Raw genomic sequence first — 12,500 nt, forward strand, 5'->3', positions numbered from 1 at the left:
ACTCAACATTCATTACAATTATCCTCAACAAAACATTCACACAGTGTCTTTAATGACCTGCAGCTTTCAAAGGCCTACAGCTACAAACTGTTTATAATTTGTTCTGTGTGGATCTGCTTTTAGCCCCGCCCATTTACTGGGCACCATCTCAGCCCTGCCCATTCACTGTGCACCATCTCAACCTTGCCCATTCACTGTGCACCATCTCAACCTTGCCCATTCTCTGTGCACCATCTCAACCTTGCCCATTCTCTGTGCACCATCTCAACCTTCCCATTCTCTGTGCACCATCTCAACCTTGCCCATTCTCTGTGCACCATCTCAACCTTCCCATTCTCTGTGCACCATCTCAACCTTCCCATTCTCTGTGCACCATCTCAACCTTGCCCATTCTCTGTGCACCATCTCAACCTTGCCCATTCTTTGTGCACCATCTTTCCATGTCCATTCACTTTACAGCTTTCTTTACAAAAATGTGTAAAAAGACCCAGAAGCAATAAAACATACTTTTCAGTTCTGAGACCTAAAGTGAAGTAGTGTAAATAATGAATAATGTAACTTTTTAAAACTTGCTGTATAAGACTTTATTCTAAACGCCCAGCTGGATTTGAGAATCCTTTCCATCGCCTGGCCTGTGCAATCTCAGATTCAGCTCTCAGACATGCGAAGCCTGTGCCATTTTAATGCACGACTCCTTCGAACGAGTGGAGCAAGGTGAGAGAGAACGCAGCGTGCATTTACCCGAGACGTTTGGATGAACAAAAAGGGGGAGGAAAGTTATTGTAGAGTGCAGGGAGTGAACAGGGAGACGGCGTGTTGTGAGGGAGCTTTGAAAGCAGGGTATAAAGAGTTCTAGGTGTCCTCTATATAACAGCAGAGGTGAAACAGAGGTAGGGCTACGTCTGTGTGTGTGTGTGTGTGTGTGTGTGTGTGTGTGTGTGTGTGTGTGTGTGTGTGTGTGTGTGTGTGTGTGTGTGTGCCTCCTGGTACGTGAACAAAGATTACATCTCTCTTGACAGTCATTTTACCACCGTTTCTGTTTTAAAAGTGCAACGTAAATGTACTCTTCAAAAAAAACACAAGGAGCATCTAATTATCCCCTCACCAGCTTTGCTGATTGCTTCGCTCAGTGCGATGTGATTGCGGATCATGGGCCGAACCTCGTCGTAGCATCTGTAAAAGACTCGGAATTGATTTCTTTGAAGAAGTCGATGTGAGGACGCTTTAGGGGAGTGGGCTAGCTAATTAAAATTCAAATGCGGGTCAAATCCAACGTAATGACTTTCCATTAGCTTCTCGTTCCTCCTTGATGAAGGTGCACAAGTGTGTGTGCTCGCGTGCGTGTGTGTGTACGTGTTAGGACGAGTGTGTGATGGCAGCCTTGCCCGATTACCTGCCGATAGCCCCGTGCTGGGCCAACACCTGTTTACTCGATGTGATTGTCGCACTCGTGCTGTAATTTCAGCTCAGCTGCTTGCACTTCTGACACTTTGACATGAGCTCGAGCTCTCTGCTGCATACCAACTTACACAAAACTTTTTGCTGCCACATTTTCAGCTGCTTAAAAAAGGTGGCAAGCAAGATTTAGAAGTCAGAGAGCTTTTTTTTTTAATATCTGTAATAATATAAAGTTCTCCTCACATTCCCACAGCTGTCACTGAAATGCCTCCACAATTCTTGATTCTGTCTTTTGTTTTTAATAACTGCTTCTGAACACAGAATAACACACACCATGTGTTCTGAGAACTGAGGACACAAGTACAACAGTTACATGAGGAAATTTACACTGCTGATTTAGGACACATTCTTCGAATTAGTCGCAAGTCTCGGGTTGCCAGATATTTTTATGAGTAAAAGTGTTTTTGTTTTTTTTAATTGACTGGAAATTCTTGGATTCCCCCAAAGCTCTCGAGAGGAAATGAGAGAATAAAACAAAAAACAGTAGAGAAGAGAAGAGTACAGTAGAAAAAAATAGAGTACAGTAGTATAGAATAAAATAGAGAAGAGTAGAATAGATTGGATTAAAGTAAAATAGATTATAATAAAGTAGACGAGATTAGAGCGGAGTTGAATAAAGTAGCATAGAGTATAATATAGCATAATAAAATAAAGAAGTAGAATAGAGTATAAAAAAGTAAACGGAATTAGAACCGAGTAGTAATGAGTATACAGAGTATAATAAAGTAGAGGATATTAGAGTAGAATAGAGTGGATACAGTAGAGTAGTGGAGAATAGAGTAGGTTAAAATAGAATTTATGGTAGATTAGAGTAGGATAGAGTTGATTAGAGAAGAATGATATAGAATATAATACAGTAGAGGAGATGAGTCGAATGAAATAGAATATATTAGATTAGTATAGGGTGGATTAGAAGTTGTGATAATACAGAATTGGAAACATCCAGCCAATCAGAAGATGCCTCAAACATGTTGCTGGTCATTTTTGAAAGCTCCGCCTCTTTCAGACAGACTGTAAAATTTGAAGCATGTTGGCGGTGTGACTTTAATACCGAAATGAAGGTGTGAATTTCTTTAGATTTGAATTCTCTTAGCTTTGACTAGTGTCTTTTTAACATCCGATGCGTTGTCTTTTACGGTGTTTTTGCAGTCAGGTGAAGGTGTGTGTTCACATCACAGAGTGACAGCAGGTGGATTGGTTCAGTAAGTCATTGAATTTCAATAAAAAGCGGTCATTTGTCACGCTCACATGTAGGATTTCCTGCTTAAGTAAACAGCAGGGCCAGGTGAGCTGTGAGTCATATGAAATGAGATTTCTCTGCTTGGGTATGCTCTACCATTCTCAGCCAGTCTGTACCCTAGCAAACAAGACACGAGGACGCTTCATTATTTATGAAGGCACAGTCTGGCCCACAGCAGCTCCCAGATATTTCTGTGTAAATGTAAGCTTCCTTTTTCACACATGCCTGCCGGAGTCAAGGTGTGATGTACCGCACTTACCTGCTGCCTCCAATAAATTATTACCCATATCCTTTTTTTCTACAGGAAAATGGGGGGCATGGTAGCTTAGTGTTTAGCACGTTTGCCTCACACCTCTGGGGCTGGGGGTTCTCGCTGTGCTTCAGGGGTTTCCTCCAGGTACTTGGGTTTCCTTCCCAGTCCAAAGACATGCTTTTGGCTGATTGGCATCTTTAAATAATGAATGGGTGTGTCCTGTGTCCTGTGATGGGTTGGCACCATGTCCAGGGTGTACCCTACCTTGGGGCCAGAGTCTCCTGTGGTAGATTTCAGTGATGCAGAAAATAGATAGTTGGATGGATGGATGGATGGATGGATGGATGGATGGATGGATGGATGGATGGATGGATGGATGGAAAGATGTGGAGAAGTCTGTTCTATGGGTGGCATAGCTTGAAGAAGAAGAAGAAGAAGAAGAAGAGGAAGAAGAAGAAAAAGAAAAAAATATATGGCATATCAAATGAGTACTTACACAACTTTGGTGCTTGGCCCCTAATTATATAAAAAATAAATTGTATTAAATTAATATTAAATTAAATAAAAAAAAATTTTTATATAGCATATTTATGAATATAATAATATTTTTTTATTGTTGTTGTTGCTATAATTCACATAAAAAATTATACCAACAACAACAATAATACAAAAAAATAATAATATTATATTCAAAATAATAAAAAAAATTATATTATTATGAATTAGAGTAGGATAAAATAGAGTATTTAGTGCTATGAATATAATAATATATTTTGTTTTTATTATTGTTGTTGTTGCTATAATTTTTTATGTAAATTAGCCATGAATCAGTAATAGAAACAATAACATATTAGGATTATTAAGTAAATTACAGTTAGAATGACTTTCACAGCTACTGCAACAGATATTAATCATAACATTCTGATCAGCATCCAGTAGCAAACAGTGCAGCTATCTACAGAATTTGCTGAATCATGCTATTAGCAGTAGAAAAACATGGCCTAGCTTTGTCTTTATTCCCGCTAATGTAAATGTAATTGTTTTCTCTTGGTTGAGGCAAATATTCAGTTTTAATTTATATCCAGAAATAATACACGGTTGTTTTACTTGGTGCTAGATTGTTCCGAATTAAAAATATGAAAAGATTTCACTGAGACTTTAGCATTTTGATGAAATAAGCTAGCTAGCCTCGGTTTATATAGCACATCGGCCGTGTTAGCAAAACAGAGACTAGCTGCTAACAGTTCAGCAAAAACAAGGAGTTACTAAAGCAGTTAAACATAAACAGCTAAATAATTAGCTATATTGAGAGCTATAGTCTAATTCTCTCTCTCTCTCTCTGTGTGTGTGTGTGTGTGTGTGTGTGTGTGTGTGTGTGTGTGTGTGTGTGTGTGTGTGTGTGTGTGTGTGTGTGTGTGTGTGAGTTTGACAGGAGGTGACCTCCGTATTCAGAGTAAAAAGATATAGATCCCTGATTGTTTTCTCTCTCTCTCTCTGTGTGTGTGTGTGTGTGTGTGTGTGTGTGTGTGTGTGTGTGTGTGTGTGTGTGTGTGTGTGTGTGTGAAGAGCAACACTTTTTTTTTTTTTTTTGTATTTTATGGTGTCTTACTTTTTCACGGCTCTATTCAATCACACTCTCCAAATCAATTCCATTGATGCTGCAGGGAGAAGAAGCAGCAAGACAGATGTTTCTCTCTCTCTCTCTCTCTCTCTCTCTCTCTCTCTCTCTCTCTCTCTCTCTCTCTTTCTCTCTCTCTCTCCCTTCTCCTTTATCTCTCATTTATCATCCTATTCTTACTGCTTTCCCTTTTACCCTTTACACATTTCCCTATAGTCACTTCCTAACTTTCTTCTTCTTCTTTCACTCTGTCTGTCTATCTGTTCTCTCTCTCTCTCTCTCTCTCTCTCTCTCTCTCTCTCTCTCTCTCTCTCTCTCTCTCTCTCTCTCTCATATTTTGTTGTTCTAGCTGTCTACCACACTATATTGGGGTTGAAATGAGATTATGAATAGGAGCTCAGATGGCAGTGTCAGCTTTAATTTGCGGCTTTTTACATCCAGAGCAGGAATCACAGCTCAGTGTTTATTAGAGGCCACGCCCACTTTTTTACATCATCACATTCTTTTTACTTGATTTAGATGTAAATCTAAATCTAAATTCAAATTAAAAGCCCAATTAATTACACTGTAACTCCTATGGACATCAAAAATAATAAACAACAACTGTCAATGTCTATTACCTATTTCTGTGTGTGTGTGTGTGTGTGTGTGTGTGTGTGTGTGTGTGTGTGTGTGTGTGTGTGTGTGTGTGTGTCTTTCTTTCTCTATTTCCTCTATTAAATTTTTTCCTCTCTTACAACCACCCCCCACCCCCACCCCACCCCACCCCTATCTCTGTCCACTCGGGTGATATTGTAACAGTAGGAGATGATTGAGATGATGATTTTGAGAGACACAGTGATTAGGTGATGAGGTGATTAACGAGGCAGGCGGTCACTGCTGATCTCCACAGTGAAAATTTACCTGAGAGAGATGTGATCATGTTGTGTGAATGCCATTCAGCCATCAGTTTAATCTGCAGTGTGATTCAGTTAGTGATACACTCGTAGGTGGAACGCCACATCAGCACTGGCCTTATAGATTTCAGCAATCCTTTATACATATATGTACGTGTGTGTGTGTGTGTGTTTTTATAGCGTTAATAAAAAATTTAAATGTGTGCATGGAGAGAACAAGCAAGTAGACGTTAAAGTCACTTTTGTCACTTTTGTAACTCCACAAATCACACAATTTCATGATTCGAGCCTTTTTGAAATTGCTGCATGACACGTTTCTCTATTAAGAGTCTACAAAACACACCCCTAAAAGTTTCTGGCTTGCCACAAAACCGAGTGTGTTTTACTTCCCGCCTGCACAGTGTCTCTATTCTGGATTGGAGAATTAGGGCTGAGTGATGAAATAATATCATAATGTCATTCCGTCTTTTTTTCCTGATTCACTTAGATTCAGATGCTCGACCAGTTTTCCTGCTTTATATATCTTTTTTTAAAATAAATGTGTATTTATTTTATTTTTTTACAAAAAAAGGGTCATTAATTTCACCTGTTATTGATATTAATGTGGATTAAATTTATTTATTTATTTATTTATTTATTTATTTATTTATATTTTTTGTATACTTTTTTTACTTTTTAAGAATTCCAGATTGAAGCATATTGAAATTGAATTGGCAAGAAAAACACTTTCACTGGATTCGGTTGTGAGCGATTGTGTGACGAGTTGACAACGTTTGACTCAGCAGCTTTTACGACAGATCTCGTCGCTGTGCACAAATAACTCTGAATAGCAGCTTTCCAGCTTTTTGCTCCTTTAGTCAAACACATCAGGCGACGATGACGTTCGGCTCACTGACACAACAGGCATGAATTTAAACTGCATACACATCTGACTCTTTCTTTTTAGCTTGTCAGAGTTCAACACACGTAGCCTCCAAAAATGCTAGCAAAAGTTGCTAGCTGAACCGTGCTGATCCGTCCTGAAATTATTTCAAAACAGTAACACAAACCTGTATCTGGTCCAGTAACACAAACACAAACAACAAAGATATAGTCATTCGGCAGAACACACACACACAGCTCTCATCACACACACACACACAGCTCTCATCTCACACACACACACACACAGCTCTCATCTCACACACACACGCACACGCACACACACACACACACACACACACACACACACACACGTCTCATCACACACAGCTCTCATCACACACAGCTCTTATCTCACACACACATCTCTCATCACACACACATACACAATTCTCATCACACAAACACACACAACTCATCACACACAGCCCTCATCACGCTCTTATCTCACACACACATCACACACAGCTCTTATCTCACACAAACACACACATCACACACACAGCTCTTATCACACACACACACACCTTTCATCACATACACAACTCTCTTCACACACACACATACACACAGACAACTCTCATCACACACAGACACACACCTGTCATCACACACACAATCAGACGTACAAATCTCATCACAAACCTCTTATGACACACACACACACACACACACCTCATCATACACACAACTCTGATCACACACACAAACACACACACCTTTCATTACATACACACAACTCTCATCTTACACACATACAAACACACATACAAATCTCATCACACACACACACCTCTCATCTCACACACACACACACGCACGCACGCACACACACCTCATCACTCACATGTTGTCCTCTTCCTCACAGGTCCCTCCTTGGTGGCAGCAGTGAAGAAGGACTGGGTCACTCAAAGCACCATCGCTCTCTCCTGGCAGGAAGCCGAACAGCCGCATCCTGCCATCCTGGACTACGAGATCAAGTACTACGAGAAGGTACACAACACACCACAGGGTCAGAGTTCTTGCTGTCCTCCTAAAACAGCTCATAGTTTCATGACCCATATCCATCATTTCTACTTTCTTTTTTATTTGTTTTTCTCTCTCACATGGGTGAGGATGTGCTACTCCTACATACTATACTTTATACTCTTACTCCGTGTGTTTCTGTGGTGTTTCCTGCTCAGTGTGTTTCTGTGGTGTTTCTTACTCAGTGTGTTTCTGTGGCGTTTCTTACTCAGTGTGTTTCTGTGGTGTTTCTTACTAAGTGTGTTTCTGTGGTGTTTCTTACTCAGTGTGTTTCTGTGGTGTTTCTTACTCAGTGTGTTTCTGTGGTGTTTCTTACTCAGTGTGTTTCTGTAGTGTTTCTGAGTCAGTGTGTTTCTGTGGTGTTTCTTACTCAGTGTGTTTCTGTGGTGTTTCTGAGTCAGTGTGTTTCTGTGGTGTTTCTTACTCCGTGTGTTTCTGTGGTGTTTCTTACTCAGTATGTTTATGTGGTGTTTCTTACTAAGTGTGTTTCTGTGGTGTTTCTTACTCAGTGTGTTTCTGTGGTGTTTCTTACTCAGTGTGTTTCTGTGGTGTTTCTTACTCAGTGTGTTTCTGTGGTGTTTCTTACTAAGTGTGTTTCTGTGGTGTTTCTTACTCAGTATGTTTCTGTGGTGTTTCTTACTCAGTGTGTTTCTGTGGTGTTTCTTACTCAGTGTGTTTCTGTGGTGTTTCTTACTCAGTGTGTTTCTGTGGTGTTTCTTACTCAGTGTGTTTCTGTGGTGTTTCTTACTCAGTGTGTTTCTGTGGTGTTTCTTACTCAGTGTGTTTCTGTAGTGTTTCTGAGTCAGTGTGTTTCTGTGGTGTTTCTTACTCAGTGTGTTTCTGTGGTGTTTCTGAGTCAGTGTGTTTCTGTGGTGTTTCTTACTCCGTGTGTTTCTGTGGTGTTTCTTACTCAGTATGTTTATGTGGTGTTTCTTACTAAGTGTGTTTCTGTGGTGTTTCTTACTCAGTGTGTTTCTGTGGTGTTTCTTACTCAGTGTGTTTCTGTGGTGTTTCTTACTCAGTGTGTTTATGTGGTGTTTCTTACTAAGTGTGTTTCTGTGGTGTTTCTTACTCAGTATGTTTATGTGGTGTTTCTTACTAAGTGTGTTTCTGTGGTGTTTCTTACTCAGTGTGTTTCTGTGGTGTTTCTTACTCAGTGTGTTTCTGTGGTGTTTCTTACTCAGTGTGTTTCTGTGGTGTTTCTGAGTCAGTGTGTTTCTGTGGTGTTTTTTACTCTGTGTGTTTCTGTGGTGTTTCTTACTCCGTGTGTTTCTGTAGTGTTTCTTACTCAGTGTGTTTCTGTGGTGTTTCTGAGTCAGTATGTTTCTGTGGTGTTTCTTACTAGGTGTGTTTCTGTGGTGTTTCTGAGTCTGTGTGTTTCTGTGGTGTTTCTTACTCAGTATGTTTCTGTGGTGATTCTTACTCAGTATGTTTCTGTGGTGTTTCTGAGTCAGTATGTTTCTGTGGTGTTTTTTACTCGGCGTGTTTCTGTGGTGTTTCTTACTAGGTGTGTTTCTGTGGTGTTTCTGAGTCTGTGTGTTTCTGTGGTGTTTCTTACTCAGTATGTTTCTGTGGTGTTTCTTACTCTGTGTGTTTCTGTGGTGTTTCTTACTCAGTGTGTTTCTGTGGTGTTTCTGAGTCAGTGTGTTTCTGTGGTGTTTCTTACTCAGTGTGTTTCTGTGGTGTTTCTTACTCAGTGTGTTTCTGTGGTGTTTCTTACTCAGTGTGTTTCTGTGGTGTTTCTTACTCAGTGTGTTTCTGTGGTGTTTCCTGCTCATTGTGTTTCTGTGGTGTTTCTTAGTCAGTGTGTTTCAGTAGTGTTTCCTGCTCATTGTGTTTCTGTGGTGTTTCTTACTCAGTGTGTTTCAGTGGTGTTTCCTGCTCATTGTGTTTCTGTGGTGTTTCTTACTCAGTGTGTTTCTGTGGTGTTTCTTACTGAGTGTGTTTCTGTGGTGTTTCTTACTCCGTGTGTTTCTGTGGTGTTTCTGAGTCAGTGTGTTTCTGTGGTGTTTCTTACTCCGTGTGTTTCTGTGGTGTTTCTGACTCCGTGTGTTTCTGTGGTGTTTCTTACTCAGTGTGTTTCTGTGGTGTTTCTGATTCAATATGTTTCTGTGGTGTTTCTTACTCAGTGTGTTTCTGTGGTGTTTCTTACTCAGTATGTTTCTGTGGTGTTTCTTACTCTGTGTGTTTCTGTGGTGTTTCTTACTCCGTGTGTTTCTGTGGTGTTTCTGAGTCAGTGTGTTTCTGTGGTGTTTCTTACTCAGTGTGTTTCTGTGGTGTTTCTGAGTCAGTGTGTTTCTGTGGTGTTTCTTACTCCGTGTGTTTCTGTGGTGTTTCTGAGTCAGTGTGTTTCTGTGGTGTTTCTTACTCCGTGTGTTTCTGTGGTGTTTCTTACTCAGTGTGTTTCTGTGGTGTTTCTTACTCCGTGTGTTTCAGTGGTGTTTCTTACTCAGTGTGTTTCAGTGGTGTTTCCTGCTCATTGTGTTTCTGTGGTGTTTCTTACTCAGTGTGTTTCAGTGGTGTTTCCTGCTCATTGTGTTTCTGTGGTGTTTCTTACTCAGTGTGTTTCAGTGGTGTTTCTTACTAAGTGTGTTTCTGTGGTGTTTCTTACTCAGTGTGTTTCTGTGGTGTTTCTGACTCAGTGTGTTTCTGTGGTGTTTCTTACTCAGTGTGTTTCTGTGGTGTTTCCTGCTCATTGTGTTTCAGTGGTGTTTCCTGCTCATTGTGTTTCTGTGGTGTTTCTTACTCAGTGTGTTTCAGTGGTGTTTCTTACTAAGTGTGTTTCTGTGGTGTTTCTTACTCAGTGTGTTTCTGTGGTGTTTCTGAGTCAGTGTGTTTCTGTGGTGTTTCTTACTCAGTGTGTTTCTGTGGTGTTTCTTACTCAGTATGTTTCTGTGGTGTTTCCTGCTCATTGTGTTTCTGTGGTGTTTCTGAGTCAGAGTGTTACTGTGGTGTTTCTTACTCAGTATGTTTCTGTGGTGTTTCTTACTCAGTGTGTTTCTGTGGTGTTTCTGAGTCAGAGTGTTACTGTGGTGTTTCTTACTCAGTGTGTTTCTGTGGTGTTTCTTACTCCGTGTGTTTCTGTGGATGTCTGATTTGTTTAGGTTTGAGTTCGAGCTGTGTGTAAGGCTCTGTTTCAGTCAGTTCTCTTCTTAACACAACAATTTTAAACCCAAAAAATAACACTAAGGTCATCTTACTCATCTTGACATGAATGTAAAAAAAATGAAAACTACTTATAAAACAGTTCTAAGGTCAGTGTGACGCAATAAAAAAAAAGAGAAATTCTAGAAAAATGCTCATCTTAGAATACCAAAAAAAGATAATAAAATAAAAATAATAGACTAGATTAATACTAAGGTTAGCTCTCCTGCTCTGAAAAAAAAAAAAACCAAAAGGATCATTTCATATTAAGATATACGGTTAAAATATTCAAACAAACTCGGCTCAAATTTTATTATTTGTAAAAATGTTTTTTAAAAATTAATAATTAGGTTTTAAAACCTACATATCTTTTTCTGATGTATTAGTGAAACTCTACTGAAATGTTATGAAAATTCAGTACTTATGGCAGCTTACTTTTTTCTGATTCTTAGAATAAAGATCTGTTGTTGTTTTTTTTGTTACCAGAACATAATAATAATAAAATAATACAGCCTCCTTTTGCTTTAAATTTCTAATGAATTAGTTTATTGCTCTTACTGTATATTTAGTTTTTATTAATAATGAAATGTTTGTACTAAAGTAAGATGAATCTAATAAGGATATTGAGACTCGTGTGTTAAACATACTACTTCCCTTTCTCTCTCTCTGTGTGTGTGTGTGTGTGTGTGTGTGTGTGTGTGTGTGTGTGTGTGTGTGTGTGTGTGTGTGTGTGTGTGTGTGTGTGTGTGAATATTAGGAGCAGGAGCAGCTGAGCTACTCGTCCACTCGCACTAAAGTTCCCAGCACGATCGTAATGGGCCTCAAGCCGTCCACAGCATATGTGTTCCACATCCGAGCTCGCACTGCGACTGGCTACAGCAGCTACAGCTCCAAGTTTGAGTTCACCACAGGGGACGATGGTACGAGTCTTTCTTTGTTGCTCCTTTGGCTTTTCTCACTCACCTTCACACTTTTTCTTATTTCTGGCTCCCAGATTCAGAGGAAGCGTCTGATCAGGGCCAGGTGTTGGTGATCGTCACGGCGGCCGTCGGTGGTTTCTCTCTGCTCGTCATTCTCACGCTTTTTCTGCTCATCACGGGCAGGTACTGACACAGAGACATCAGAGACACTGACACCTTCCTGCAGTCTGTTTGTCTCTATTGTCTGTCACATCAGCTTCACGTTGCTTCCTCAGGATTCTATTCAGCTCCTAATAGGGTCAGTGAGCTGTATGTGTTTTTTTTTCCAACTGGCTGCTCGCTGACGCTGTCTAATTATTTGGAATGTGCTCAAACACGACCAAGCTTGCGTTTTGTGAGAGTGACGTGCGTGCAGCTTGAGGGCTCTGTGGGAGCCTGGCTGTATCATGATGCCTCTGTGTGTGTGAGACATGGCCCCAGTGCCCTCACGTCCTCACACAGCCCCTGGGGCTAATGGCTCTCTGTTTGTGATGTTGAGACAGAGCGTGGCAGCAGAGAGGCAGTCAGAGGCAGATAACAGACCACAGTCAACAGCTCACAAATAAATCAGCCGGGCTCGCTTGGACTCAGAATAAATGATTACAGCACTTCAGATCCATGTCCGACACGCTGACTATCAGTTACTTATCCATCAGCGCTGAAGACATGCACACCCTAACGTACATTATAACTCACGCCGAAGTGCTGGTGACTGGACACTAGGTCATGGCTGTGTCACACTGACACGTCGTCGACTTACACTGGCGTCGTGATGTTTAAAAAATACTTCATGAGCTAAGGGACAAAGTTTGAGAAAATATACATCTGCTGTCTATAGCTGTTAAATTAATATCTATTAGTCTAGCTATTAGATATTATTTCCTAGTTTCTTAAAGAGGTAAGAAAAACATTCTCCCTATCGCCCAGAGATCGTGAGATCCACTGACGAAGGTCAGAAATCTGGTCTGTTGTCTGCAGCCGATCG

The 12,500-nt window shown here is 40.3% G+C and overlaps 1 protein-coding gene across 1 annotated transcript in view; it reads left to right on the plus strand.

Annotated features, from left to right (window-relative positions):
• epha6 (eph receptor A6) overlaps nucleotides 1-12,500 on the plus strand; it is a 143,372-nt gene that overhangs the window by 117,246 nt on the left and 13,626 nt on the right. The window contains exons 6-8 of the mRNA XM_047803675.1: nucleotides 7,255-7,379; nucleotides 11,314-11,476; nucleotides 11,551-11,659. Coding sequence (XP_047659631.1) covers nucleotides 7,255-7,379; nucleotides 11,314-11,476; nucleotides 11,551-11,659 — 397 coding nt within the window. The remainder of the gene's footprint in view (nucleotides 1-7,254; nucleotides 7,380-11,313; nucleotides 11,477-11,550; nucleotides 11,660-12,500) is intronic.

Source organism: Tachysurus fulvidraco, chromosome 18, assembly GCF_022655615.1.
Source record: "Tachysurus fulvidraco isolate hzauxx_2018 chromosome 18, HZAU_PFXX_2.0, whole genome shotgun sequence".
Taxonomy (NCBI): Eukaryota; Metazoa; Chordata; class Actinopteri; order Siluriformes; family Bagridae; genus Tachysurus; species Tachysurus fulvidraco.